The sequence below is a fragment of the Ictalurus punctatus genome, chromosome 8, assembly GCF_001660625.3.
Source record: "Ictalurus punctatus breed USDA103 chromosome 8, Coco_2.0, whole genome shotgun sequence".
Classification (NCBI taxonomy): domain Eukaryota; kingdom Metazoa; phylum Chordata; class Actinopteri; order Siluriformes; family Ictaluridae; genus Ictalurus; species Ictalurus punctatus.
Genome location: NC_030423.2, coordinates 12,948,903 through 12,974,777, shown reverse-complemented (window position 1 = coordinate 12,974,777; position 25,875 = coordinate 12,948,903). Strand labels below are relative to the sequence as shown.

The window sequence follows — 25,875 nt, the reverse complement described above, 5'->3', positions numbered from 1 at the left end:
CATCCAAACACAGCCTTCCACTTTCCAACCTCCTCCGGTTCAGTGAGGACGCTAACGATCACTGACTCACCGTCTACCTCACATAAAACAATTGAGCAGTCGCAGAGAGTAAATGGTCATGTTATTGTGTCTGGGATGTTTTGAAGTAGTCACTGGGTGGTTAATCTCTGACTGTTTAGAAATGGGATTTATTTTAATTAAAGCCAGAGGAAACGTCAGGTCAGTGAACAGCATGTTATTAATTTGTAATTACACATTAATTACTCAAGAAATTTGGTCTTCATTCAGCAAAAGGTCCGACTCCTATGAGAATATATATGGAGACTGACTCGTGTGAAGCTCGACTGATCAGCTTCAAATCATATAATTGCAGGGTTAATTATTGCAGGGTTCGTACAAGATGTTTGAAGTGCTTGAATTTGGCTATTTGAAATTTAAGCACTGGACAACCTTGAAAATACCCATATTTTATCTAGTGGTGCTTAAAAGGTGCTTTAATTATAAAACGTCAATAAATACGAAAGCGCAAAAAACTTCAGTGTTTATTTTTCGGTAGAACAGACATAGCGTATACATCCTTAACTGAAAATATGACACCCTGTGGTAGCCCCTCCCCCTCCTCCTCCCGCCATTCCCTCACTCATCGTGACAGACGGCCTTTTCAGACCACTTTAGCGACTTGCTTTAGTTTGTTCGTTTGTTTTTCTTTTACAAAAGCACCTAGCAACAAATCTCGTGACTTTTCGGGCAAACCTCGGCAACTTTCCATAGATGTGAGTCGCCAGTACTGCCCCGCGAGCGTGAGGTCTTGTTTTTCCACTGCAGGTACTCCTCTCTCTCTCTCTCTGTCTCTATCTCTCTCTCTATCGCGACTTCATGGTTATAAATCAGGATAATAAATCAGCAGCAGCTTGGAAGTGACTGCTGGTTATCATGTAGTCTTAATACGCCGTGTTTCAGTCGCTATTTCATACTCGTTCCGTCTGACAGCAGAAACCGAAAAATATGTAAATGAGAACAGCTTTATTGGGAATTCGGCTGTATTACCGTACCGTATGTGAGCACAGTGAGAAGCGAACAGATGTAAACAGCTGACACTAGGCAGACTTTCCACTTAAAGTTGTTGGCAGCAGTGCTCCTGTCACTCACTTGGAGTATATTGACGTTATGGTGAAGACGAAGCAATTCCTGGGAAATGCAAATTTAGTCCAGCATGGCTAGAAAAGGAAAAAACATATCAAAATTGATTTTTTTTTATTATGATTAGAGCTGCAACAACTAATCGATTATGAAAATCGTTGTCAACAAATCTCATAATTGATTAGTTGGTCTGCATGGGGTGTATTTACTCGCTACATTACGTCTGCTCCGAAAACTCTCTTCGGAGAGTAAATACTAAAGTTGTGTCCCAAATGACGTACTATACACTTACACTATGCACTTACACTATGCACTGTGTACTCTACCGTCTAGTGTATGAATTTTGGAAAGGTAATATCATCTCAAATATAACACTAGCGGGGGTTTTTTTACTAACCGGAAGTATAAGCCACTTCCTAGTCGACGGCACATGACGTAATATGCTCGTAATGCGATGTAGCTAGCCAGAATACCCTGAGTCACCGACAATGACTTTCTTCAGTTTACTGTTTGTCAATGTTACCTTTTATTCCCCACATGACCTCAGTCACCATCAGACAGAGGAGTAATCATCAAGTGACTGAGGAAGAAAGTGTGTGACCTCCAAGTCCTCTAACGCAGGGGGCCATTTTATATTAAACACCGCTGAAAAGATCAAACTTTATAAAGTGGAGTTTGTGTAGCACGGAAGCACGACAGTGATGCTGTCGCGAGCTGCTTAAAAGGTTTCATTTCATTTAAGTTTGTCATTATATGCAGTATCAGTGTAACGTCTGTCGATTATTATAACGGATGTGATGTTTTAGTAACGAGGCCTCGTTGCTCCTCACTCGTGGTGTAGATGTGTTGATGCACCGTGGAAGCGTGAGGAAGAGCTGTAATGTCTAATTAAAACAGTATGATCAAAAGTAAACAAGTAAAACAATGTCTATAGGCAGTGAGTAACAGAAACCACAAGGTGCAGTGAATGGGAGTTTTTATTATTAATTTAGGGCTGTAGTTTAATTCAGTGCTTTTTGTGCATCCATAAAAAAGTAATGCATAAATACTACTGTATAATATAAACGTGTGTGTGTGTGTGTGTGTATTAATAAATAATAAATGAATAATGCATATTGTGCCCTGCGATGGACTGGCACCCTGTCCAGGGTGTACCCCGCCCTGTGCCCAGTGTTCCCTGGTATAGGCTCCAGGTTCCCCTGTGACCCTGAAGAAGGAGTAAGCGGTAGAAGATGGATGGATAATGCATATTGTGGTGTGTGTGTGTGTGTGTGTGTGTGTGTGTGTGTGTGTGTGTGTGTGTATTGGGTTCTTTTCAGTCTTATATAATTGGACAAACAGTTGTATAAAGTTTATATATGGTTTGATTCCCATCTCCGCCCTGTGTGTGTGGAGTTTGCACGTTCTTCCTGTGCTTCGGGGATTTCCTCCAGGTACTCCGGTTTCCTCCCTCCGTCCAAAGTCATGAGTTGTAGTCTGATTGGCATGTCCAAAGTGTATGAATGGGTGTGTGAATGTGTGTGATTGTGCCCTGCGATGGGTTGGCACCCCGTCCAGGGTGTTCCTCGCCTCGTGCCCTGACTGCCCTGCTAGGGATGTCACGAGAACCGATACTTGTTAAAACATGACGGTACGTGTTTTTCCGCACTAGCGTTGGAAACGGGTCTAATGGAGGTACCGAGGTTGCAGTTCTTCCGGACCTGATGGGGGCAGCAAATACGTCCAAGTGTTTTAGTCGGCCCACAAGTGGTGAAGAAGAAGAGGAACGCCTACAAGCACACGGGAAAAACTACAGAAGTTTAGCTTAGCTTAACAAGTTTAGCTCCGCCCCGACTCGTAGAGAGGAAAAGAGAGGAAAGCTAGTATCGGTTTCCGGTGTGCAGCCGATGCTGTCGTTCATTTCAAACAAATCGAGGAAACACCTGGAATTTGGCGAAGCACCTGAAAGACGGTCCTATATTATGTTTGTTTGAGGCAGCTGCATTGTGGCCGTGAAACCAGCCAACGTTATGCTCCATGTAATGTTTGCGATAGCCAGTTATTGCAATGTTATAAACTTCCTCCGAATGGGTCTCCATGCATCGCCATTCAGCCCGTGTCCTGTCAGCTAAATGTAGCCTCATGACACTAATAATTATTCACATGTTCATGCTTTTAATAAATCTGTTTGGTCTGCCACCATCAGTGAATTTAAACCAATGCTTGCATTCAGAGTATAAGGGGTGTGTGTGTGTGTGTGTGTGTGTGTGTGTACACACACATTGAGGAGTGCACCTCCACTCAGTGTTTGATACTAAAATAGCTCTCTCTCTCTCTCTCTCTCTCTCTCTCTCTCTCTCTCTCTCTCTATCTCTCTGCCAGTATCAGCCAGAGGAGGATGTCCTTCAGGAGAGTTTTTAATTAATTTTTTTTATTTTATTTTTATACCACACCGTGGTATCGACTTTGGTATTGAGTACCGTGTACTTTTGGTGGTATCGGTACCGACTACTAGATTTTTGCTATCGTGACATCCCTATGACATGCTGAAGGCTCCAGGCTCCCTGTGACCCAGTGTAGGATACTTGGTACAGAAAACGGATGGATGGATGGACACCTCTTGTATAGTCCTTGAAAATTCCTTGAAAGACTTGATAAAGAAATGCTGCTGTATTATAATATATATGAATAACCTCCACTTCTGCTGCTGAGACCTTTCTTTTCTTTCTTTGTTTTCACTTTCAGCTCTCGGTGAGCTTTACCTCTTATGGAGTTTTGTGGGCGTGACGAAATGCTAATCAGCTGTGTCATGCATGCACTTTGCACTTTACGAGGGATTGGCTTTCATCATCATACACACACACACACACATCTCACACACACACGTGTGAAGAAAATTAGTATTACTAAAACTTTTTATAAATCTGGCGGGCATTTTTAGTTTGGTGTGGAGAACATTTACACTCCGACTTACTAAAAGATCGATAAATGAGGCCCTGTGTTTGTGTCTTCGTGTGTGAGTACTGAAATGTTCTTTCTTTATAAGAAGATAGAAGAAGTGCCAGGGCTGTCTTTTTATTCTTATTTGCACTTGCCCCTGGCAATCCCTCTCTACTACCACACCCAGAATCTATCTGTATCTCATCTCAGAACGTGAGATTTAATTAAATCACCAAGGTCAAAGTTTGATATTGACCTTTATCTAAGATCTTCTCGATCTATGCTCCATCTCCTGACCTTCCTAAATTAAGAGAACTGTTTTGGGTTGGTGTGTTTTTTATTTATTTATTTATTTTTAATACTACAAGGACCACTAAAACATCATCTGATGAAGCAGGCAGCAAGATGAAGGCCACCCAAGGACGCTGCCTCCTATCACCACGCTATCTACATGATTGGATCAAGCGACTTATTTATTTTTCCAGTGATGAATTTACCGAGTAGCCTGGCGCCACTTTAATCACGGTGACTTCGTGGGAAGAAGTGCTCACAGGAGGCTGTGCAGTCCATTCAGCATGCAGCGCCGCTGTGAAATACTTCATTAGATAAATTCAGTCCGAGTCTGGAGCAGTATATCTGTAGCATCGTGGCAAATATCAACGACTCCAGGGCAAGATGTATAATGAGTTAATTTAAAAATGTCTGAGAAGATCGATCCATCCATCCATTTTCTGTACCGCTTATCCTACACGGAGTCACGAGGGAGCCTGGAGCCCGTCCCAGGGGACTGGACGGGGTTGTGTGAGAAGATGAGATGCATTTAGACAGGATTGTGAAGTGTTTTTTTTTTTTTTTTTTTTTTTTTTTTTGCGCACTGTTCCTTATTTAGTCTTGTTTGATTTTGGCTATATGACACGGAGTATGGAAATCATTAAACATTGTGTGCTGAGGTTCAAATCAATAAGAAGCCAAATGGCGGAAGAAAGACTCGCGGCAGAGAGGTGTGAATTTCTTGCAAGAGTGAGAAATATTAATGAAGTCGTATTAACAATGTTCAACAGCTTTAATTCCCTTCTTTCATGCTGCTAATTTAGTTTCCCTGAGCAGATTATGGTGTGTGTGTGTGTGTGTGTGTGTGTGTGTGTTTCTACAGGGAAGTGTGTGTGAAGTTTTATAGGTTATTTTTTCACCCGTTATTACTGGCATCACTATGTCTCATAAAACACTGAATCAACACTTGATTGTGTCACCAAGTATAAAACTAAAACTGATCCTTTTTCAGTGTTTCTTCCCGGAGTGTTTCTTTTATCATCTTTATGTCCTCATAAATTCAGACTGTAACATAAACCTGTCATAGAGGGCGTGTATATGAGCTTGCGATGGATGAGTGATGTAGCAGAGCGCAGTCCTTTCTCTACTCAACACCGCACAACTGCTTCCGGACGTTCGAGGCTGCAGAATACGAGTTAATAAAATCCTATTCAAGGTGGTTTGCTAATTCGGAATGTGATTCCGAATGAAACATCATTTGAGTGTGTGTGTATGTGTATATGTGTGTAGTTCCCAAAAAAAAAAACTATTCTGATTTATCACAGGAGTTGAATTGTACTAGCTATACTTTTTTTTTAAAATAGGATGCAGGCTTATTTTTATCACGTTCCCTGACAGCCACTACCAGGTATTGCTGTGCTGCGTAACAGAATATCTTATTCATACCATGCCATTCAGGCACCTTTCATATTCCAGGCCAGTTCAAATAAGTCACAGCTTCTGTTTCTAATGTAGCACGCTCGGGCTGTTACTGAAACGGCCGAAATGAAAAGGGACGGTAGAAAAGTCAAGTGGTTTTATCTCCGAGGGAAGCAGTTTGTTGTCTTTCCTGTGAGAAGCATGCGGATATCTTGTGTGTGTGTGTGTGTGTGTGTGTGTGTGTGTGTGTGTGTGTGTGTGTGTGTGTATGTGAGAGAGAGAGAGACAGAGAGAGACATTGCATTCATTTGCTACAATAATTATTATGACAATGGAAGGTCCTCACAAGGATAGTAAGATAAAGTGTGTGTGTGTGTCAGTGTCATATCTGTGCAAATGTCGCAGCCCTTACTACCATCTCTCCATAAGCTGACCATGCTTGCTATGTAATAAGAAGCAATATACAGACGGGTGACAAATTAAAGGAAAAGGGTGGAACTGTTTTGTTTTAGGTTAAAGGTGCTCAGTCAATGTAGCTATGTATTGATTTTAAACTAACTGATTTGCACCTCTCTGTCAGAGGGTAAGTGTTCCCAAGCCAGCACAGCGGAGCAGAGTCAGCGGTGTTTCCTTTCATTTGTTACCCCGTCTCTTAATGTAATCTGTTCATCCTCATTTTGTTATATTGAAGTTTACAGATCTGTTGTTTGCGAAGCCCGTTAAAGTGTGCCGATACAACCGAATGCCACTGTCGCCATTAACCAGCCTGCTTTATATCAAAGTGACCTTCCACTCGATAGATTTCATATTCTATTCTTGTGGTCTCAGTAGACCAACTATTTTAATCTTGACTGGACCAGGATCTTACTGGGAATTTGGAGTGGAATGTCACTTTTGCTGTTTGCTTGCCACCCAGACCCCCTCCCTCCCCAATACCAATCCCCTCCCCCTCCCCCCTCCCCCTCAACCACCCAATGTAGCCTGGGTGGCAGAGGGGTGCCAGCTTGCCACTAACCCCCTGGCTATCTGCCATGCAGGTGACTCACCAGCTTCTGTGGGATTTGATGTCGCCTTTAGATCGGGCCCACTGAAGATGGAAACCCTGGAGTCGGAGCTGACATGCCCGATCTGCCTGGAGCTGTTTGAGGACCCGCTACTACTTCCTTGCGCCCATAGCCTGTGCTTCAGCTGTGCCCATCGCATCCTGGTCTCCCACTGTTCCGGCGCAAAGCCGCTCGAGTCTGTGTCGGCTTTCCAGTGCCCTACGTGCCGCCACGTCATCACGTTAAGCCCACGCGGTCTGGACGGCTTGAGACGCAATGTGACGCTGCAGAACATCATTGACCGTTTCCAGAAGGCCTCGTTCAGCGGGCCAGGCTCACCCAACGAGAGCCGCCTTCGCCCCCCGCCCCGGCCTCGCAGCGCAACACCCACCGGGGGCAGCGCTAACGGCAGCGCGATGTCGGCCGAACTGCGAGTACCATGCCAGTTCTGTGAACAGGAGCCTCCTCGTGATGCCGTGAAGACGTGTGCTACATGCCAGGCTTCATACTGCGAGCGCTGCCTGCGTGCCACGCATCCCAACAAGAAACCATTCACCAGCCACCGGTTGCTGGAGCCGGCGGGTGACGGGCACCTGCGAGGCCTGGCCTGCCTCGAGCACGACAGTGAGACAGTGAGCCTGTACTGTGCTACAGATGAGCAGCTTATCTGTACCCTGTGCAAACTGGTTGGCAGACACCGTGAGCACCACGTCGCCTCTCTCAGCGAGCGCTTCGACAAACTCAAGGTAAGCCCGTGCCTTTTTTAATTTTCTCACTGCAGTGCCACATTGTATTTATGCAGGTCGCTTAGGGTTAGTGCACCATGGTAGTGAAATGCAGGGTTCGTACAAGATGCTTGAATTTGCCTTTCTGAAATTAAAGTACTGGAAAACAGCCGTATGTAATCTAGTGGTGCTTAAAAAGTGCTTGAATTATAAAAGGTCAATAAATACGAAATCGCTAAATAACTTTAATAGACTTTAATCATTTTTTCAATAGAACACGAATACAATCCTTTCACTTAAAATATGACCCCTGCTGCAGCCTCATTTTGACAGAGACAGCTCCGGTTTTTTCAAAAGAGCAGCTAGTGGCAAATCTAGCAACTTTTTGGACAAAAAAATCCAAATTAGCTTCTTTCTGTACTGCCCTGTGAGCACGAGGTCCTGCTCCCCCCGAGACAGACCTCTCTCTGTGGCTGCTCTGTTCAGTGAGTGGCAGAGAAGTGCAGCACATAGTGCAGCACATTCAGTCACTTCTAACTTTCTCTCCGAGTGATCGTTTTACACGTAAATATCACAGCACAGCCGTTGTCTTTAACTTGTGTGTCTGGTGATTTGATCAGGCGACATCGCGGTTATGAAATCAGGATTTTAGCAGAGCAGCAGCTTGGAAATGGTTTGGAAGTGACTGCCGGTGTCATGTAGTCTTAATGGGCTGCGTTTTAGTCACTATTTCATACTCGTTCTGTTGTCTGACAGGAGAAACCGAAAAATATGTAAATGAGAACAGCTTTATTGGAAATTGGGCTGTATTAAAATACAGCGTGTGAGCACAGAGAGTAGGAAAGAAGTGAACAGACACTAGGCAGAATGCAAATCTGCACATCGCGATGATGTAATGAATATGCTAATTAGCGCATGACATCACTTAGTGACTTTCCATTGAAAGTTGTTGGCCACGTTCCTCCTGTCACTCACCTGGAGTACACTGACGTTATATTCTAAAAGAAAAAAAATTGGGAATTTCAAAAGAATTAGTGAATATGGTTGAATGACATCTCTTATAATCCTTGAAATCATGAAGAATTAAACACTGTACTTGGAAAGTCCTGGAATTTCACTATGAAGCATCTGTATGAACCCTGGTGAAATGGGAAGTAGGTATATAGTTAACACTAGGATATACTGGCAAAGAAAAAGATCCCCAAAAAAGCTTTTAAGAGACAAGTATACAAATGTATCAGGCCCAAATCAGCTGATATAGACTAGAGTAAGTAGAGTACACGCATAAAACAGATGTGTTGATCATAACACCTGTTCATTTTTAACACACCTCTGTGTCTAGTTAAGGACAACACATTTTCAGTGCGTTAGTACATTTAACACAATTAATTTGTGTGTATGCTAAAATCCTACTAAAATGCTCACCAAATAAACAAACAATTGCATGAAATTCAGGTGACATTTATTAAAATCATTAAAACATTTGACAAATGTAAGAATTGGAGTTGATGCATCTGCTTACATCTGCTTACAAATCCCCCTGCCATCTGGAAAGACAGGAATTCCACTCCCTTCCACTTGAAAAGCTGTAAAAGAGCAAAAAGAGTGTTGGTTAGTTGTTAGCTTCAAAATATGGACAAATGCCTTTGGGCTTTAACTGAGAAATTGTGTTACAGAATCCCAAATTGTGTCATTTTGCAAATGTGACCTCCACTCTCCTAATGAACAGAATGGTGCTGTAGCCTCACCTGGAAAATCTAGCTAACTTTGTGAATATTTCCTGCCTTTAGCACCTCACCGCCATTTTTTGCACAACCTGATTAAGTCAACCAACATTAGAGATAGTGGAAAGCATTACAACTGAAACCCCATCCTCTCTTTTTGTCACGTTAACCTTGTGAGGAACTTTTGGCCTCAACATTACTGAGCTAGCTAAGTTCTATTAGCCACTGACTGTCTGCACCTGTTAACCAGCATTTACATTCACTGTTTACATGCAGAAACACAGCCCTAACCCATCCTCCTAATGCTAATTTCTACAGCCTGCCTTGTCCAAAACACTTGCTAAATGTCGTTAACGTTAACCCACTCTCTGTTTTGCCTCATGGTGGACAGCTGTAATGCTAGGTTATCGTTAACTCTCAAAAAGGTAATGGAAATGTCTAACATTACTGCCAGCTGTATGCTAAAGTAATGTTATTACCTCAGGTGAGCGTCTGTTGGCATCACTCATCCATACTGTGATTGGTGACAACATCCAGGTAACTAACCCTAACTAAGACCCAGAGAATTATAGCATAACCTCAGTCCATATTTCACAGCCAACACGACACTAGTAGTGTAACACCAACACTGAGGGAGCACTACATGATATTCACTTTTGAAGCCGTCGCAATAGGTAAAGTTAATTATCACTCACTGACTTACTGTTTTCCAATGAACACATTTTTTCGAGAGCTCCCTGCCTAAATATCACAAACTCAACCAGGCATTTTCAGCAGCATTAACGCTAAAAAGCGAGGAACGCTAACTTACCAGTGGTCATTTCACTTCCTCGCCTCAGGACTCCGACTCCGCGGTCACTATCAAAAGTCAAAGCAATGAACATTCACTTTGAGGCGAGTTCAGAGTTGGATGATGACGCCGGCAGCGCAGTCCGCAACGTGATTGGACGATAATCTATCACATGTTGTTGTGTTCACTCGTGTGAACGTTCTTTTCTTTAACACATTTATTGGGATCATTTAACACAACGTGTGTTAAATAGTAATAACACAAAGTGTGTAGAATATTAACACTTCCTTTCTGAGAGTGTAGGTTTCAAATTTATTACAATATTTTAACAATTTTTCTAGTCTGATTTAAATGATTACCCTGCCATGGCAAGATTTAATTATAATTTAATTATATTCTCTCTGAAAGGCCATCGTTGTAAGCAGATACTCTAATATAGATATATATATATATATATATATATAGAAAACTGAATTTACAGTCTAGATGCTTCAGTAAATTTGCCAGCAATCATAGTGAGCTACTTTATTTCCACCACTTTACCTGCATGAATCATTTCTACATTGAGCCTTACATTATGTTTTTCAGACTTTTTTGCTGACATTAGATGGTTCGTTGGCTCTGTTTCAGCTGAGTACAGCTGATCTCCATCATTGTCCTTTTTCATACAAGTGGAATTTCCTGCTGGTTTCTCCCAAGGCTGTTTGAGAAAATGCCGTGTTCAGTCATAAAATGCAAAAGCACTCATAGTGGCTGAACACGCTTCATATGAGCTCCATGGTTTTCTTTCAAGTTTTATCCTCTTCACTCATTTGGCCTCATCTTCTAAGCACATCGTCTAAGCATCCACCCTGCATTTACATCTTGTTTTGCAAGCGTGTTTACAGTAATCAATGTGATGTGTGAAAGAGATAGCGAGCCTGTCCAGCTGCTCTTTTCAGCTGGAGTTATTATCATAGTAGATGAGTCTGCACTCTGAGAAAGCCGGCCTTTGATCAGTGCTCGACCGCCACAAAGCACAATACTGCTGAATCAGGACCAAAACACCGAGGCACAGCCCAGAACTCAGCTGAAGCTCACACACACACACACACAAAAGTACACTCAGCAAGAGAGAGACACTACGTTTACATGGACAATAATCGGATATTAACCCGATTAAGACGACACTCTGATTAAGAAACTAGCATGTGAACAGCAATTATTGATTACCTTAATCCGACTAAAGTCACACTCGAAGTAAATACAAATCGAATTAAGACATGTGGAGTACTCCTGTTTTAGTCACGTTATGGAAGTGCATTATAGACATGTACACACCTTAATCACACTATTAACGTCATGTGGGAGTTTTCACCGCATTTTGCGACAGGACACACACATACAACATGCTCTCAACCGTTTAACTTAAAAGAAGAGAGTACGGCTGCGTCCGAAACCGCGTACTTACGTACTTTATAGTAGGAAGTGAAGTACGTGCGTTTCGGATACTATATAGTAGGTAAGTACGCGGTTTGGGACGCAGCCCACAGCTTCAAGCAGTCATCTGTTTGCACGTACAGCATGACAAATAATTAAATGCACTTGAAACTTTCGTAAAATTAAAATTGAAACACCCAAACCTGGATACGGTACCATGACGAGGATGAACTGTATGTTGATGCGTGAAATTAGACGTGGAGGGAACGTCGGACGGCGTGGCGTGGGGACGTAATGACGTGTGCCGTTAATCTCTCTCTCTGTCCTGTAACATGTAAAACAGGAGCATGAAAGGAATATTCTGAAAGCAACTCATGCAAACACCTTAATCACGATAATGTCTTATTCAGAATAAGGTCAATAATTACATTACTGCTGTCCATGTAAACGTACACAGAGAGAGAGAGACAGGTCAGGTAGACATGGCAGGTCAGTCAAACTGAAATGTTGTTAATTATATCAGCAAAAATATGGAGGAGGATGATTTCTTCAACTAGACTCACAATTCTAAAAAGTAATTTGCTATATGAATCCATTATTCAGACTGAACAGATCATGTGTTCTAAATAAATACAAATACAGACATGAATAAAGGTGCACTATTCAGTTTTTGTTTTTTGTTGTATTTTTTAAGAAAGCTTGCCAGAAAGATTCACAAGGCATCTAGATGAGAGTAGAGGTGTGTATCAGAACTGGGACCCCACGGGACATAACAAAAAAGTCACACGAGACGGCGGTTTTAACTTCTTTCTTTTTTCTTTTCCTTTTTTCTTTTGGCGGATGCGAGCGGGCGAGCACTCACATATGCACAGTGCATCTCTGGGGGGTTTTTTTGCAGTGTTTCTGATGATGTAATACTATAGACCACGCCACAACTACTTCAGGTTAAACTCCAAATACTGGTATGAATATTTGGACATTAAACAGATACACAGTGGCATTGTGTTAAACCCCTAGTGTGTACAGACATCCGGGAATTACCTGAAAAGTAGAAACTGTTTTTTTTACGTCAATATCGTCTTTGTTTTTCACAGAAACCCTGTACGTCTCGACTCTAAAAGGCTCATCAAATGTTCCTGCGGTGTATATATGCGATCTGCCGCTCCTCACAGTCTGGCCGTGTGAAAACGAGATGTGCTGAAGGCCATAACCTGTGCTCACAAAGAGGCTGGCATTAAATGTGTGCATCATTATTATAGCACAGAAAGCTTGTGTGATCTCCCCGTGATCACCTATTCATGCTGACCTCTTTGTTCACACACCCTCATATAAAGGAAATTCTGATCATTGGCGTTTTCCCCCCTCCGGTCCTCAAGTATGTGAACATGACCATGTGGGAAGGCCTTAATTGTTTGAAACGAGCAGCATTGTGTACTGCATGGAGGAAAGCCGATACCTGAGAAAGTTCCACCTCTTTTGTCCGGAGATTTTCTCACGTGGAAACAAAAAGAAACTGGCACGACTCACCGGGACTATATTTAATTTCTGACTGCTGTTTTCCCAATGGCCTGAAAGACGTCCTGTAACTTACACTATCTCACTGGTCTAATTATTTGCAGTATTTAAACACGTGTGTTTTCAGCTGCAGGACCAGTAGTTCAGTTCTGCCTCTGAAGACGGCTCATTTTAAATGCACTTTTATGTGTAGGCTTCTCATGCAGCGTGTCGGGGGCTGACGCAGTGTCTCTCTCGATTGCAGCAGCTAATTTGAATGTTTCCCCACTGCAACTTTGAACTTGCTTGACTTTGAACTCCCAATCCACAACCTGAGGAGAGAAAGAGGGAATGTAGCTGAGCTAAGTGCAGCAAACCTTTAATCGTCTTATGTCTTGAGTTAAAGTCGAAGTTCTAGCTTCCAGCACTGTTGCAGAAGGGCTGTAGACCTGGAGAGAATTGCGACTGACGGAGACTCGATCTCCCAGATGTTTCCCACACGTTACATCTCACGCAGCCCGCTAGTGACTGACGGCAGATAGTTATGTGCACTGCTTGTATCATCTTGTTAATAAGCCAGCATCTTTGTTTTATGCAAGGATTAAAACGGGACATTATTGGAAAAATAATTAGTGACGATAAAGTGTTACGTCCACGGAGTTACAGTAGCAGCATGTCCTTGAATTGCTTTTGTATCACAGTTTACAATTACAATACGTTTACACAGCGTACGTGTTGTTCTTTATAGTTCCTGTTAATGTTGTGGAATGTCTGCGAAGCAAGTTAGTTCCTGTTACCACTTGCATTATAAAAAGCTGTAAACAGTCATTCCCACACTCTGTGCTGAAGTTAATAAGACTTTTAGAAAATGCAGATTGTCATGTTATTCCGAAACGTGAAAGCCCTCTGGCCTGGAGACTTTACCGCTGCACTGACATTGGAGACGTCTTCCAAAAAAGTCCCCTGTGCGAGATGTGACTGTAAAAAAATGTATCCAAAAGTAACGTATTCCACCGAGCGCCGTAATATAAAGTTAATCGACACCCGCTGACCAATCAGAATCAAGCATTCAACGCATTATGGTATAAAGTTGTACAAATTAAAACCCCATCACACTTTATTAAGAGCACCAGGCGTGCTATTACAGTTAGGTTTTTACCCTCATTGACTCTCAGTAAGCGTCCACCAAACTCCGACTGACGTCCCCACTTTCACCACATTCAACGTGACTTAAATACGGAAGGGCACTAATGCTTTCAAAGCAAATGAGCCATGTTTTAATACATACCCAGGGATTAGGTTCCGCGTGTGTGCGCGCGCGCACTTTCAATTCAAAATACGACATATGATAATAAGGTTATTAGCGGCTTAATTTCTATTTTGACAGTTGCAAGTCACAGCAGTCTTTCAGCTTGCTGTTGATTTCAAGTTCCAGCTCATTTGTCAGGGCCTCTTATGTTAAGCTCTTTAAAGAAGCTTTCTGTGACCTGCTGACGATAAGAACCGAGCTGAGCATACACCGTTCCTCTCACTTTCTCTACATCCTCGTCTTCAGCGAGATGCTCAGGTCACTTCCTGAATGCTGCTATTATTGGCTTGTTCCGAGCCTGCGAGTGCAAGGCAGTAGCGCTGACTGGGTCATTATGCTAAGCTCTGTAGTGAGTGAAGCGGGTTCTCCGCTCTCACACTTCCAGGACAGATTTGACAGGTTTTTTTTTTTCCTTTTTTCCCTGCAACTGACCCAGTTCCACCCATTCTACAGCGAAAGGTGCTGGAGAGAGATATGGGCCGAGGAGTGTGCTGATATATACATTAGTGTGTATTGTGCTCTAGTTAGTGAATAATAGAAGGGATCATACTGACCTTCTGACCTACAGGAATAATCCTAATATAAAACTTGGATTTAAATATCACAGGCTTGTGGGTGGAATAAATCAGGGATGAGGAAAGCATGTGTTTGGCAATTATTTCTTGTCTCTTGTCTTTTTGGAAGCATGCTGTTCACATGCTGCTCACTCTTTGGAAAATATTGAACTTGTTGGTTTAACATGCACTTCTGCCTTTTTGAAGTGTGTGTAAGTGACATTGACCCAGTCCATGCCTAGAAATAATTTAGTATGCTGGATTCCCATACAGAAACTGTTTCCTATACATCATTAACGCAGGGTTACCACAGTCACTAGAGATCGACCAATATCAATGTTTTTTTTATAACCGATACTAGGGATGTCACGAGAACCGATACTTCGGTACCAAGTTGGTACCAACATTCTTAAAACATGACGGTACTTGTTTTTCCGCACTAGCGGGTCTAATGCGGTACCTCCATTAGAAACGGGTCTAATGGAGGTACCGAGGTTGCGATTCTTCCGGACCTGATGGGGGCAGCAAACACGTGCAAGTGTTTTAGTCGGCCCACAAGTGGTAAAGAAGAAGAGGAACGCCTACAAGCACACGGGAAAAACTACAGATTAGCTTAGCTTAACAAGTTTAGCTCCGCCCCGACTCGTTGAGAGGAAAAGAGAGGAAAGCTAGTATCAGTTTCCGGTGTGCAGCCGATGCTATCGTTCATTTCAAACAAAGCGAGGAAACACCTGGAATTTGGCGAAGCACCTGAAAGACGGTCCTATATTATGTTTGTTTGAGGCAGCTGCATTGTGGCCGTGAAACCAGCCAACGTTATGCTCCATGTAATGTTTGCGATAGCCAGTTATTGCAATGTTATAAACTTCCTCCGAATGGGTCTCCATGCATCGCCATTCAGCCCGTGTCCTGTCAGCTAAATGTAGCCTCGTGACACTAATAATTATTCACATGTTCATGCTTTTAATAAATCTTTTTGGCCTGCCACCATCAGTGAATTTAAACCAATGCTTGCATTCAGAGTATAAGGGGTGTGGGTGTGCGCGTTTAGGAGTGCACCTCCACTCACTGTCAGACAGTGTTTGATCGCTAAAATACCCTCCCCTCTCTCTCTCTCTCTTTGCTAGTATCAGCCAGAGGAGGATGTCCTTCAGGAGAGTTTTTTTATTTATTTTTTTTATTTTATTTGTCAGTTTCACTTCCTCCTTGCATTCAAAACAAAACAACTCTTATTTTCTACACCAATAAATAGTCTGAAAGAGTGCAGAAAAGAAAAAATAAAGTGCACTGTTACTAAAGTATATATACATACAAATTATATTGAAATAGCTTGTAGAACTACTCGACATCACAAGATAGAATTCTCACCAAACCCATAGTATAGTGATCACTCATGTTTCATACTCATCACTGTACAGCACACTTGGACTCTCATTTCACAGTGCTGCTTCAAATCTGTTGTACACAAATATTAAAAATAAAAAAAGATTGAGAAACAAGTCTGGTGTTCACCTTTTAGTGTGATTTAGAGAATGACTCGAAATCCTAAAATGTTTCGCTTAGTGTAGAGACCTACAATTAAACTATCTGGCCAAAGGTTTGTGGGCACCTGACCATCACACACATATGAGCTTGTTGAACATCCCTTACCAGATTTAGCCCTCACTTTGCTCCTATAATAACCTCCACTCTTCTGAGAAGGCTTTCCACCAGGTTTTTGGAAGGTAGCTGTCTGGATTTGTGCTCATTCAGCTACTACAAGAGCATTAGTGTGTGTGACCTTCAGGTGTCCACATACTTTTGGCCATATAGTAACATTTAAGAGTTGAGTAACATATATAAGAGAAGAGTTGATATAGCATGAAAGACGAGAGATAGGAGATTAAGGAGATGTATGAAAAGTGTACAGAAAGTGTGAGTTCTTCTTAAATGTCTTTCTTAACATTGAAGATTTTCAATATCTGGAAAACCGATACATGGCTTTTAAATGCTTTCCTTAGCTGAATAAATGTAATGAGTGCATAGAAGTGAACAGATCGAGATGTCCTGTTCTACTCGGTGCCTAGGTTATTGATGTTAAATAAACGGTATAGATATGATGAAGAATGACACAAATAGTCTTACATTATAGTCTGCCAGAGGCTCACAAAAATGTTCCTGTGGCCAGGGGAGAGCTGGTGTGTGCTGAAGTCCGCTCTGCCCAGGGAGGCATTAAAAGCTACAGTAGCCTTGGTTTTAAGAGATTATTTCACACAATCTAGCCGTCCTTTTGAAATTGGATTTGTATTAGTTATTCATGGGACGTCTCAAGCATGCAGTCATCTCTCCTTTCTGGTCTTGTCAAAATACGGAATGCTGAGGATCTTGTGAAGTGAACTTTCATGACTTCTTTCAGAGGAGAGTGTAGGTGGCAGCGTGAGCTGACGTTCTCACACTTTTGCCTAATCTGGTTGCATGTGGATGCGTATTTTAAAATGCAATGAATGATTAACCCAAACAAAGAACAGTCTTTAAAACACTCTGTTTCTGCTTTGAGCTATTTTTGATTCTTGCCTGGCCCAGTGTCACCACCTCACTTCTAAAGATGCTTTGAGTTTTTCCATTCTGTGCTGGAATGTCAGAGGTCAAACCAGGGCAGGAATTTCCTGTGGCTTGTCTTCGTCTCAGGCTGCCGCTGACATCATAGTATATTCCTCCTGCTGTTCAGTACAAGCCAGCAAGCGTGAGACAGGCCACAAATCTGCATTATCAAAGGTCCGAGACCTCAGCTTCTTTGACCTCACAGGAATCTCAAATATCCACTTCCTGTTCTCCAGGGACCAACACCAGCGTGACAAAGACTTCAGCTTAATCGCCTCTGCTGCGCTTATCTCTCACCCTTCCTATGAGCTGTGGTGGTTGACAGAGGGCCTGTATCTTATCTCCCTTCCACCGCGGTCAGTGTGAAGGCTGGACATGTCAAAACAAGACATCCTCAAGGAATAAACCGAGAACAAACAGGAAGTATACATCCAGGGCTGGGCGATGTATCGAAATAACAATAATGCGATATCGTTATGAAATGATAACGCAATACATTTTCCTGAGATATTATTGGTATGGTGATGTATTTATTTTTTTTTTTTAAGTTTTTTACTAATTACAAATTAAATACTACTGAATGGATGCTGTTGAAATTGATGTATTTTTTGCTCAACTTAACGTTCGTTGCCTTTGTAGGCGTTAAAGAAAATGATCATCAAACTTTTTCAGCGTCTTCTTTATTTTACTTCTGTTTTGCAGACAGATTGTTAGCAAAATTATGTAGTGTGATATGCATCATGGATCTTAGAAATGTCCTCAGGTATCATGATATGATATTTTTTATTCTATCGCCCAGCCCTAATATACTCACTGGTCACTTTATTAGGAACACCATAGAAATGACCTTTTTCTCTTAGACTCATTGATTGCACAATGTGTTGGAAATATGCATTTGAGATTCTGGACCATATTAACTGACAGATTTGTCAGTTTTATATTTGTGCCACAAATCTCCTGTTCTACCACAACCCAGAGGTGCTCTAATGGACTTGGATCTGCTCGCTAGGGAGGCCCAGTGTACACTGAGCTCATTGGCATGATCAAGGAATCATTTTGTGATGACTTGTGCATTGTGATATGGTGCGTCATCATGCTGGTAGAAGTAGGAGTAAAGGGACGAACATGCTCAGCAACAATATTCAGATAACCTATAGCAGTGGTTTTCAAAGTGGGGGCCACCAGGGGGCGCCCGGGGGGCCTCAACAATTTGGTGTGAAAAATAAAGAAATATGTTTTCTCTTTCTCACTCTCAGACAACCACACCCACAATCAATTCCTAATGTCATGTAAAGATGTAAGATGTAATTATTATTAAATAAATAAAAAGAGGGGGGGATATATTCAGAAGTCTGTATTTTTAATGTGTTTTAAAGACATCTTGCAGAAGGGGGGCCTCGGTCAAATGTTAATGCCATTTTGCCATTTAGCTATAGCATTTAAATAAAGCTTGATTGGTCCTAAGGAACCCAGTGTGTGCCAAACATTCCCCACACCATTACACCACCACCACCAGCCTGAAATGTTGACGCAAGTCAATGGATTCATGCTGTTGAGGCCAAATTCTGACCTTCATGTCACAACAAAAATTGAGATTCACTAGACATTTTTGCAGTTGTCAACTGTTGTCCAGTTTCCGTGAGTCTGTTCCTGTTCGTTCCTGTTCTTAGATGACCAGAGTGGAAACCGACGTGGTCTTCTGTGGGGGCCGATCAATAATTGGAGCCCATATTCAGCTTTGTCCGATTATCATAATCGGCACTTGAACTTGTTTCCTTGGCAATAAAAGTGTTAAGTATGCACATATCTGATGCAACCGTGATCGGAACAACTCACTTCTGTAGTCTGGCCCAATGTCCCACCCACAGCATTATTGGATTGCTTGAAATACAGATGATGCGTTGAATGCAACCAACCAACACTTCTGTAGTCTGTCTCCATGTCCCATCTGTAGTGCTCTTGACTTGGTAAAAATGTGGACTACATGTTGAGTAAATCCAATCAGTCGTGCTTTTTTGTGTTTGTGAGAAACACGGGACTTAAGCGGCACCTGCATAAGCATGTTTTAGTGAAGTCAGATTAATATATGAAAAGAATATGAGCAGTCTCACAGGAGAACATGCTGAAAGGAGCATGTTCGAGTTATTCCTGCAGTTTCAAAGCACTTTGTATTTTGAATATATTAAACATTATGTTCATTTAATGTAAATTGGGAGTAACAGATGCATTCTTGTAAATTTTCCCATTACGTACGTCAAATTTAATGTAAATGAATATCGTCCCCAAATACGGGTTACCGTGTCCTCGATTACTAAAAATCAGTATCTGCTCTGAAAAAAAACAAAATACAATGGTTGACCCCTAGTCTTCTACTGTTGTAGGCCATCCACCTCATGAATCAGCGTGTTGTGTAGTCCGAGATGTTTTTTTTTGTGCACAGTGGTTGTAGAGTGGTTATTTGAGTAGCCTTCCTTTCAGCTCAAACCTGTCTGCCCGTTCTCTGACCTCTCTGATCAACAAGGCGTTTCCACCCACAGAGCTGCTGCTCACTAGATATTTTTATATATTTTTTTGTTTTCGCACCATTCTGTGTAAACTCTAAAGGCTGTTGCGCATGAAAGTCCCAGGAGATCATCAGTTACTCAAACCAGCCTGTCTGGCATCAATAAAAATGTCACTCGGAAAGCATTTAATCCTCATTCTGATGTTTAAGGAGGAGGTTAACTGAAGCTCTTGACTTGTACCTCCATGATTTTCAGCATCGTGCTGCTGCCACGTTGGACAGTTGTACATGTGTTCCTAATAAATTGGCCAGTGAGTGTACATTTCTTGAAAAGTCCTATGTCACTCTCCCTAGGTGTGTGGTGTTTTGTTTGTTTGTTTTTTTGTGTGTGTGCTAGTCTGGTATGAAAATCGGACCAAGCAGTTCTGTTCCTCTTGGATAAGCAGGATGAGAACTCTAATTTGTACCAAGAAAGGCTGACTTCAAGGAAAACCTTGTGAGACACATTCGTGACTATGGCAGTGTATAATTTAAAATACTGTCTACTACCATTTACACTCTTCTTCTGAAAACACATTACGAATGACATCAAAGGATGACATGTCTGATGGCTAGAAATCACAGGAAGCCAGCAGAGTGTTTGACCTGCAAGGAAGTGCCCAGCCCCTTTTACTTTAGTCGAGGCTGTTTATACAGACACGCTGTGCTGTTCATGCATCCTTTATAGCACAGAGCTCTCCTTTAATGGGCTGCTAAAAACAGCCGCATCACCTCTCAGCTGTTTGGAAAGCCGGCGACAGAGAGCAACACGAGCCTCACAAGAGCTGATCACAGTCTCAGCATGCAGCCTCACCCCCATCCTACTGCCTGTTTATCTGATACGCTAACACGAAGCCCTCCACTATGCACACTAATATAATTACTGCAGGAGTTAAAAATAGTTTGTGCTGTCAACATAATTAGACCTACTGCATTATAGTTTGCTTACACAAGTCTTTTTATTTGCAGGACAGAGGTATGCAGGAAATCGAAATGCATGAATCTTTAGTTCTTGTTTGTGCTAATGTGCTTTAGAGAATATTCATTTTCTTCCCAACCATGAATTTGGTTTGATTGGGAAAGAAGTAGGCTGTAGAACAGAGAGAAGCAGCCATACCTGAAATTGGTGTCACGAACGCATATTGATGGCAAAGCAAATTCCTTGTGTGGTAATATCCTCACCCGCGTATTCATGTCCCAGCTGTGTACTGCTAAATCAGCTATAGGTTTCACCTCCATACAAACCTCAGCCGTGTGAAAGGACACCTGATTGATTTATGAGCCTTCAATGCAAGCTGTCGTGGCGTATCCAGGCTTCATTTTACATATCAGTATCTCCCCATCTGTAACATGCGCTCATCATCTCCCTACTGTCCACTTGTCATCTGTCAGTCACCGTCACTTTACTCCCAAAGGGGAGTTGTTCTGTGCAAACCCTGGCTGTTGCTAATTATCTGTTTCTGCCTGTGTGGATTAAATCACTAATCCTCTGGCTGTTGGCCCACATGCATTCACCGAGACCAATACGCTAATGCACAGATTTCTCACCCTATTGACTGCTAAACTGGAAGTGATAATGGATTGTCTGCAGTTGCCAGTTCCTAAATATGTAACATTTATTGTTGATCTGTCCCACTGTTATAAGATGGGCCTGATACAGCTCAGTCTGGGCACAGCAGCTTTTTTTCATGCCTCATTTGTGTCAGAATTTCTGACAGTTCAAAATGTAGATCATCACTAGATTTTAGAAAATATTATCCAGAAAATATTATCCAGAACAACTTCTTTTTTAATTATTTATTTATATATTTTTAGCCAATTAGAAACCGAGATCAATTTTAGAGGCCCGCCTCACAACGTTACACTCAGCCATGTTGTGCATCTTAAAAAGCAACTTTTGTGAGACGTCTCCTACGGCGCAGGAACTAGGTCATGTCTTTGCTGTGAACCCCCAAAGAAAACAGCCCTCATCACGCTTGCTGTCAATATTCCGTTTCATCCTCCATTCACAACATGTTTACACGGCATGCCAGCAAGGCAGTTTGTCTCTCGTGAAGTCACTGAAGCTTGTCTTAATGTCCAAAGAGCAGGCACTACCAGTGTTTATACCACAGTGCTGTTGGAAGCTCGATTCTGATGGGTCAGAAGGTCTTGGTTAATTTTCTATAATGGCTTTGACAGACAGTAGTTCCAACAGCTAGGTTTATATGAATGCACACTTAATAAAATGTTATCAATTCTCCAATTCTGTGGATGCTCCACATTAACAGACTGTTAGGAGATGATTATTTAGTATTTTTGGAAGGAGTCTCCAGTGTCAGAGATAAGGTTGTTCCAAGATGGGAAAGTCTTCAGAACTGGAGCTAACTTGTATTGCAGACATTCCACAGTGTTTAACGTACCTATAATTGGATAAAAAGTACAATGTCGTTTTTTTTTTAAGAAATACAAAATTTGTTAGTGTTTGCAATTTGCTTTGGTATAAAGTGGTGCTTGAAAGTTTGTGAACCCTTTAAAATGTTCTATATATCTGAATATATATGCCCCAAAACATCATGTCCTAAAAACAAGTGAGACAAAAATATTATATTTGGTCACTTATTTATTGAGGAAATATGATCCAATCTTGCATATCTATGAGTGGTAAAAGTATGTGAACCTCTAGGATTATCGGTTTAATTTGAAGATGAAATTAGTCAAGTGTTTTCAATCAATGGGATGACAATCATGTGTGAGTGAGCGCTCGGTTTTATGTAAAGAACAGGGATCTATCAGTTTCTGATCTTCACAGCACATGTTTGTGGAAGTGTATCATGGCATGAACAAAGGAGATTTCTGAGGACTTCAGAAAAAAAAATGTTGCTCATCGTGCTGATAAAGGTTACAAAACCATCTGTCAAGAGTTTGGACTCCATCAATCCACAGTCAGACAGATTGTGTACAAATGGAGGAAATTCAAGAGCATTGTTACCCTCCCCAGTAGTGGAGACCAACAAAGATCACTCCAAGAGCAAGACATTTAATAGTTTGCGAGGTCACAAAGGAACCCAGGGTAACTTCTAAGCAACCAAAGGGTTCTCTCACATTTTCTAATGTTCATGAGTCCACCATCAGAAGAACATTGAACAACAATAGTGTGCATGGCAGGGTTGCAAGGAGAAATCCACTGCTCTAGAAAAAGAACACTGCTGCCTCTCTGCAGTTTGCTAAAGATCACATGGACAAGCCAGAAGGCTGTTGGAAAATGTTTTGTGGACAGATGAGACCAAAATAGATTTTGTTTTTTAATGAGAACTGGTATGTTTAGAGAATGGAAATCACTGCATTCCAGCATAAGAACCTTATCTCATCTGTGAAACATGGTGGTGATGGTGGTGGTATCATGGTTTGGGTCTGTTTTGATTTGTCTGGGCCAGGATGATTTGCCATCTTTGATGGAACAATGAATTCTGAATTATACCAGCGAATTCCACAGGAAAATTTCAGGACATCTGTCCATGATCCGAATCTCAAAAGTAAGTGGGGCATGAAGCAATACAACGATCCTAAAGATACAAGTTATTCTACCAAAGAATGGTTAAATAAGAAGTTAACGTTTTGGAATGGCCAAGTCCTAGAGTTGAAGCTGTTCTGTACTGAGGAAACGGCTAAAATTCCTCTAAGCAGATGTGCAGGACTGATCAACAGTTACTGGGTGGCTGTGGCTCAGGTGGTAGAACGGGTTGTCCACTAGTCAGTAGGGTTGGCGGTTCGGTTCCCGGCCCACATGACTCTACATGCCGAAGTTTCTTTGGGTAAAACACTGAACCCCAAGTTGCTCCCGATGGCAAGCTACCGCCTTGCATGACAGCTCATAACAAACCATTGGTGTGTGTGTGTGTGAGTGAATGGGTGAATGAGAACCAGTGTAAAGCACTTTGTAGAATCCCTAAGATTAAAAAAGCGCTATATAAGTGCAGACCATTTACCTGGAAAGTTGCAGTTACTTCTGCACAAGGGGGTCACTCCAAATACTGAAAGCAAAGGTTCACATACGTTTGCCACTCACCATGACCAAGTATAATATTTTTTGTCAATTTGTTTAATTGGGTCTACTTCTGGACTTGTGTGAAAATCTTATGTTTTAGGTCATATATATGCAGAAATATAGAAAATTCTATATTTTAAAACAAACTTTGAAGCACCACTGTAAAATAAATCAAGCACTACAGGATGTGCTGTTGCTGGAAAGTTATTAATTTTGGCTCGGTAACAGTAACCCTGCTTTCCATCAGCCCACATCACATTCATTCTCTTCACTCAGTTTTGTAGATTAGATTATTTCCTGATTTATTTACTTGGCAAAAAAAGGAAGCTCTCATTCAACTGCTTTTATTTCCCGCGAATTTCTTAACGTGTAAATATTTGTATTAACATAAAAATATTCAACAACTTGGACATAAACTGAACAAGTTTCACAGACATCTGACTACAGTGCATCTCATCCTCATGGACTGCACCAGATTTGTCAGTTCTTGCTGTGAGATGTTACCCCACTCTTCCACCAAGGCATTTGCAAGTTCTTGATCACGTCTTGGTTACATGGTTACATGTAATTTCCCATTGTAAGGACGATCGGTTGTCCTTCCTGTCTCCCTGTATCACCGTCTTAGGCGTGCTACATTACAGACATTGAACTTTATTGCTCTGGCCACATCTGCAGTCCTCATGCCTCCCTGCAGCAGGCCTATGGAATATTCACGCAGGTGAGCAGGAACCCTAGACATCTTTCTTCTGGTGTTTTTCAGAGTCAGTAGAAAGGTCTCTTTAGTGTCCTAAGTTATTATAACTGTGACCTTAATCGCCTACCACCTGTAAACTGTTAGTGTTTTAAGGACTGTTCCACAGGTGCAATAATTGTTTATTTTTCATTGAGCAAGCATGAAAACATTGTTTAAACCATTTCCAATATAGATCTGTAATGCTTATTTGGATTTTACAAAATTATCTTTAAAATACACTCTCCTGAAAAAGGGATGTTTCTATTTTTTGCTGAGTATAGTTAGGAAATCGGCAAAATATTACAATGCTGTGTGAAGAAGCTCCAGTTAACACGCACTGCAGTGAAGTCCTCCTCAGCAGTAAACCCCTCTTCTCCAGTTTTAAACTGTTGCGAGGATGGGGGAGGAGTGGGAAGAGGGTGCAGAAGGACCTTCTGATCCAGGAAGAGATTTACTGGTTATCCTCGATAAGGCTTCAAATAGCAAGTCCATTGCACATGCCAGGCCTCTCCTTAGATTTCATCTCCACTCCAGCTGAGATTTTTATTATTATAGCAGGTTTCGCAGCAGGTTTCACGATCTAAAATGTCTCCGTTTGAAGGATGCATTTTGCATTTTGTTAGGATGCTCTTGTACATAAGGAAACATAAAGGGTATGCACACAGTAATTCCTATCTCCTTTTTATCCTTTTTATAGTCTTTCATAATAAGAGCTCAGCCAAGGAACATTAATGTCCAATGGATATAAAAAAAAATAAAATAAAGTCAATACACCCCTCTTAAAATTGCAGGTTCTTGTGATTTTTTTTTATATATTTTTTTTATTACTATTATTTTATTTCTTTTTCTTTTATTTATTTATTTTTTAAAGCAAACTAAGATAAATCATGTCAGATCTTTTTCCACCTTTTAATGCGAAATACCAGCCAACAAAATCCAACGTGAAAACAAATAGAAATATTTTAGGAACGGAAAAAGAAAAAAAACTTGCAATAACCTGTTTACATAAGTGTGCACATCCTTTTATAATGGGTCATGTGACTGAGCTCAGAGTTAACTCATGTCATCAAGTAAGTGATGCTGATTAACTCCATTATAAAGTTCAGTTGTTTGTATAGGATCATCTTGGTTTTCTTTGCCTGGTCCTCAATGAGTTTACAAAGCATATGCAGGATCTTACTCTTGGA

The 25,875-nt window shown here is 41.5% G+C and overlaps 1 protein-coding gene across 6 annotated transcripts in view; it reads left to right on the top strand.

Annotated features, from left to right (window-relative positions):
- The window catches only part of mid2 (midline 2), a 158,232-nt gene that overhangs the window by 94,742 nt on the left and 37,615 nt on the right, over nucleotides 1–25,875 (top strand). For 4 of the 6 annotated variants that reach the window (XM_017474599.3, XM_017474598.3, XM_017474595.3 and 1 more), the window contains one exon: nucleotides 6,826–7,537. In XM_017474599.3, coding sequence (XP_017330088.1) covers nucleotides 6,842–7,537 — 696 coding nt within the window. In that variant the 5' untranslated portion in view covers nucleotides 6,826–6,841. Of the gene's footprint in view, nucleotides 1–6,785; nucleotides 7,538–25,875 lie in introns of all 6 variants that reach the window. The other 2 variants (XM_053682025.1, XM_017474596.3) reach the window with 1 other exon arrangement.